Genomic DNA, 6,000 nt, shown 5'->3' on the forward strand with positions numbered 1-6,000 from the left:
ATATATATCACTTGGGTTTATTAATTTATTTACAGAGGATATGGTGAATATAGTTATTTTAAAAAAATCAAAATCAATCGAGACTCGCCAATTAACCCAAGTGAAATATATATATTTCACTTGGCTTTATTTATGGAGGATATGGTGAATATAGTTATTTTAAGAAAATCAAAATCAATCGAGACTCGTCAATTAACCCAAAAAGAGAAAAACTAGCATGGAACCACATATAGAAAAGGTATTAATCACCAGAAAAAGCTACTTGTACAGGAATTAATTTGTTGGTAAAACCTAGAAAAAATTCACAAACTATGAGCTTACAAGACATACAATCAGAAAATAATTTAACAAAGCTGAGATTTACTTTATACAATACTATCAATGCTAGCTACTGATCTCATGGAATTAGACCTTACAGTTGCACCACCACACTCCTCCCCTGTAGAATAACTTATTAATGCCTTGATAACTTGTCGGAACCTCCTTCTGTATGTCGGAAGTTTCGATACACTTCGAACCATTCCCGTCATCCTGTTACGTGTCACCGAATTTCTTATCAGAATGATAATTGATAGAAATATAGCAAAAAAAAAATTCTTCAATAAATTTATATCTTTCTTTAAATTTGAATTCATTTCTTTCTTTTCAGTTATAAAGAATTTGTAATTTAATCAAATAGAAAAATGTTATTTTATCAGTAACTATCAATTGTTGCTCTAAAAATAACATCACCTTTTATAAAGGCTTGACAGATACATTTTCTTTTTCGAATTTAGACTGATCTAAATAAATTTTATAATTTCAGTAATCTTAATTACAGATTTTAAATATTAACAGCAATTCTAACCCAATTTCAAAAAATTATTTAAATGATATGCGGCATGCTGCATTAATAAAATAATTTTTAGAGGTCATATGTTTAAAACTACAAAAATAAAATTAAACTTTAAAAAAACACATATGAATTAGACCTTTTATAAACTACTAGTACTTTTTTTTCCAGACTTGTTTTTGAACAAAAAAGTATCCTTTAATCTATTTTTCCAAACAGCAATCCTTCAAACACATGAACTAAATAATTTTTAGAAACATCCTAAGAAAGAAAATGAATTAAATTTAGAAACTAGATTAACATTTTTTTTAAACTAAACTAGATTAACTTAATTGGCTTCTTTAATGAGTTTAATAGTATTAAAAATTGCAAAACTAAAGTTCATACCTTCTACTGATACCCTGTATTTGAGCAGCTCTGAGAGCTTCTTCAGGTATTACGCTACCATTATTCCAAGCCTCTATCCGCTGCGTATCGTTTCCGAAAAGAACTACTTTTTGCAAGAATTTTTCTTCACCTTCCACCAATTTCATGCTTCTAATTTGTTCTTTTACCACCAACATTGGTTGAAAAAACCAGTCAAACAATTTGTCATTAGGCCTATTCAGATATGTGATTTCAACACCTTCAACCATCACGAATCCGTCCGAACCGGCTTTTATGGAGTAGAGAAGAGTATGTAACAATGAAACACAGGGCAATCCAACACCAATTATGGCTCCTTCATGAGAATTCTTGGCCTTTAGAGTTTCATATAGATCAGCTGGTATTATTGCACCAGCATCCAATAGTTCCTTTCCTTTTGTCTCACATGACCTCATAATCGCTCCCCAAATCTGTTGCACGGAAATGAAAACGCTGAAACGAGAAACGCTCACACGAAAAATTGCAAAATTACAATTTTATAAGAATATGTTATGCATATAAAGTTTCAGAATTTCAAAAGTGTTTCTGGAAATAAAAGCAAGATACCGAAACGTAGTACTCGACAATATTTTTTCCGTAGGTTGGCAATGAAGTTGCACACAAGTTGATAAATGTGCCTCTCTATCATCAGTTTGGCATATGAATTAATGTTTATAACTTCTTTAGTCATTATCAGCACTGCTTATGCAAAAACTCTTTAAGCAGCACAACTTTAGTTATTTGATATTAGGAAGAGCTATACATATATATATAGTGGACTCATGTTACTCAATCCAAACAAAGGGTATGTTGCACAAAAACGAAAACGTTGAATCGTAAAATGCTAAAATGAGAAACTGTGAAACAATAGATTTTTCAAGATTAGGTCATAACTATAAAATTTTAGAGTTTTCAGAAGCGTCTTCGGGCACATAAACGAAAAGCTAAAACGTAAGACTCGATAAGTTTCTGTGAAACATTGCTGCAGTCTTCCAAGCATAAATATCAGACAGTGGACGATTCCAAATACTGCACAATAAAGTGTATTCAAGCATTGTCGATGCCAAAGATTGCATAACCAATGTATATAATTGCGTACTTAATTGCTGCAATATAAGAGCAACTAACCACGTTCTAAAACAAGCTCAAGAAAAAGAAAATCAACCACTTAGTTCACATTAGCAGAGAGACTTAGTTACCTGAACCATTTTCACTTCTTGTATAGCCTCCCTAACAGATCTTGAAGGAGCCAAGTTTGGCACAAACCTTGCTGAATGTTCTGTTGAACCAGAACCAAATTTTCCATGACTTCCTCCCCCAGAATGCTCCGAAGAGTTTGAAGCTTTTTTCCTTCGATAGCGGGGCCTGGCTGTGACAAATGTGGTTTCAACAGTTAGCAGCAGTAATAGCCTATGTAGCATAAAAACAGACAGAAAATGCTGAAATGAGAAGGGCTTATGAAAATGAAAACGAAGCGTAGGCCTAAATAAGTTTCCGAACAACATAGATAATATGGACCAAAGATCCTTATAATTGTGAATGAAAAGAAAAAAATATTACTTGGGAAGAAAGGTCCCCTCCCGAAGATAGAGACCGTCATTCGTATACTCATCAAATTCCGCTACCATCGCAATCACATAAGCTATACCTCGTCGGAAAGATCTTTCCTGAATCCAAAAGAATACTAACATGTAAATCAATCAATGTCAAATAGTTAATTAACAGCAATAGAACTGTAAAATGAGTTATGAACTCACCTGATAGACGATTACTGAAGCATACAACCCGATGAAAACGCTCGAGAGAATGGTCACTAGTATGCTCCCAACAACAATAAGTGGCCACAAAAGGATTGTTAGACCAGCAATTGGAATACAAGCCGTTTCAAGAAACGGACCTTCTCGGCTGATAAGATCATGCATCAGTCTGAACCAGCCTTTGAACAACATATATGGACTTTTTACTATCACAATTGCAGTAAAAAGGGGAATATCCACTATTACTCCAATCACCCCAGCAATTATAAGTCCAGGCACATGAATGAACCTATCACACAACATGAAAGTGATCAATTCTAAGTAAAAACAATGAAATAAATAAGAACAAACAGAAAATTATAGTCTTATCTTCTACAATTATATCCATTCGAATACTAAAGAATCACAACTTTTAAACATAACTATAATGTTTTAAACTCACACCCTTGGCAGCCTAGCTAGTTAAACCAGGATCAACATACACTATATGGTTACAAATGCATCACGAAAATTTCTAGAGTCCTATGTTTTCAGTGTTTCGTTTCTGTTTCTTGAAATACTTATAAAACTCTAAAACTTCATATTTATAACCTATCTTTTCCCGAAAAATAACGTTTTATTGCCTTCTGTTCCGGTGTTTCCGTGCAACATTGAGAGGAATTATAGCGCAATGTAACAACGATTGATTGATATCACTAGTGAAGATAAGATACTGCAATTACCTAACAGGTGGATGCTCATTCGAAGCAGGCGAACCACGCAGCTCTTTTAGGTAGATAGGATAAGAATGATAGCATATATCAGCAAAATCTGTAACTACAGTACAGCTTCCTTCTATAGTTCCCCATGTTCCATCCTAAATTTTCACAAAAAGAAGTTAAAAAATAAGGAAATCAGATCAAACATTCGGGACTAAACTATACAAGAATTAAAACCAATTCACATATAAAACAAAAACTTACCACTAAACAGTGGTAGAACTTCTTGGATTCACTGTCATGTCTAAAAGCCTCAAAAGTGGAAACCCAAGGAGTAAAATAGCCATAACCCAAGCCAACAAGAACACTACAAGCTATGCTTAAACCCAACCAAACACCAAATAAAACAGGCAAAACAACCAAAATCGCAGCTTTTAGTAACGCGTCGAATTTGTTAGTCCTGCACATAGGCATAGAACAATAATGCCATACATTTTAGTTCAAAGGACACCACAAGAAATCCGGATTAAATATTATTGCGGTTACTCAACTAGTTACATGTAAGTTACCGAAATTTAATTCGTTATATTGTCATAACTCGTCATTCATTTTTCAAACAACGAGAGGTTATCCAATCAATTGTAAATGGCCGACGAATTTTCCTCTGTACCACTTGACCGACGGACTGCCACAAGTAAAATTTAGCCTGAATTGATCGGATAACCTTTCGTTTGAAGAATGATTGTTGCCTTATCAAAATATAACAAATTGAATATGTAAAATTAGTATAAAATAACCAATAAAAATGTGAAGATCACTGTCTAGTTCTTGAACAAATTAAAAATAAAAGTTTCTGTTGAAGTATTTACTTTATAAGGGTATAAACAGTCCATGCAACATGTGGAGGAAACATAACCAGAATTACTCCAACATTCCCTCCTATTAGTATTGAAGCTGCAATAGGACCCACTAACAAAGCTGCAAATATTTAATACCAAATTCAAAAAACCATCATCAAAATTGGCTAAAAAAGTCTAAAACATGAATAAAATTAATCAAATAAATCATACAAAAATAACAAAAATACTGTACCTTTGAGAAGACCAAGAAAAAAAGCTGATAAGAAGGCAAACACCACGTACAAGATCCTTAAACAACCATCAAAATTGTTTGAAGAATCCATATCCAGAACCACCATAGAAACAAAAAACCAACTTTAAATAAAATTTATTTAAAATCAAAATCACCCAAAAAAACTCACATCACCATGAAACCAGAATAAAATGAATGAAAAAAAAAAAGACTACAATTTGCAGAATTTTAGGCTGATGAGACGTTAAAAGAAGCAGCCGATGACATGTGCCATTACATAAACAAAGTTTCTTGAATCAAAAGTATTTTAGATTAAGATTAAATTAATGAAGGGATGATTATCATTGCAATAACTATTGTTGAATTCAGACAGTTCGATCATTTTTTTGGCGCAGACGTGGAAAATAAGTTTTGGCTGGTCAAATGATGAGTGTTCAAATGATTTGTTAAGAACTTTCCTGTTACATTTTAATATAGTATGTAGGGAAATTCAATTTTGACGACAAATTTTGTGCAGCAAATGAGTTTGACCGAGTGAGAGGTTTTGGTTACTAATAAAAGAATAACACGTTAACACTATATTGTGGTGCGAACATTTTAAAGTTTATTTAAAATTTGTTAAATTCTAATAAATCTGTTTAAAAATACATTTCTAGAAATAAATCTCAGAGAGAAATTAAATTTGGTAGTCATAATTTCTTTAAAAATTGATTAAAAAGAGACTTTTTTAGAACATATTTATCATTTAATGAATTCATTGTCTTTTAATGATTTAATTTAATTATTCTAAATAAAAACATGTCACCAAATTCAAATGATGATCTTAATTTTTTTGACTTATAAACATCAGGAAATCTACGGCGCTGTCTCTCTTATTTATGAGGGTGTATATGAAGGACGGCAGCCTCTTCAATTCCTAATGGTTCCCCCTTCTAATCACTATGCAATTTCATCTGATTCTGAAACTTTCTTTTTATCTAAATTGGAGAATTAGAGAGAGGAGAGTGGGAAAAACTGGAAATTAAAAATGCAAAAAATTGAAAATTTTAAAAATATATAAAAAATAAAAAATGTATTAAATATATATGTCATTCACTGTTGTAAAGGTCAATGCATTCTAATTCATTTATAATTGCATGTTCGATCGAGAATCTAACTCCATGCAAGGCAAAACCATCGATAATGAATTTTAAATTTTTAAAAAAAATTAAAAAAG

The 6,000-nt window shown here is 32.1% G+C and overlaps 1 protein-coding gene across 1 annotated transcript; it reads right to left on the bottom strand.

The window, feature by feature from the left end:
• Window positions 1–228: 228 nt before the first annotated feature.
• Window positions 229–5,240, bottom strand: LOC126655669 (uncharacterized membrane protein At3g27390). The gene is made up of 9 exons (XM_050349917.2): window positions 4,785–5,240; window positions 4,562–4,670; window positions 3,957–4,152; window positions 3,717–3,850; window positions 2,995–3,283; window positions 2,798–2,904; window positions 2,437–2,602; window positions 1,220–1,668; window positions 229–531 (listed from the first exon to the last, which is right to left on the bottom strand). The coding sequence occupies exons 1-9, from the start codon at window positions 4,888–4,890 to the stop codon at window positions 366–368; spliced, it is 1,722 nt and encodes a 573-aa protein (XP_050205874.1). The 5' UTR covers window positions 4,891–5,240; the 3' UTR covers window positions 229–365.
• Window positions 5,241–6,000: the final 760 nt, after the last annotated feature.

The sequence above is a fragment of the Mercurialis annua genome, linkage group LG7 (genome assembly GCF_937616625.2).
Source record: "Mercurialis annua linkage group LG7, ddMerAnnu1.2, whole genome shotgun sequence".
NCBI lineage: Eukaryota > Viridiplantae > Streptophyta > Magnoliopsida > Malpighiales > Euphorbiaceae > Mercurialis > Mercurialis annua.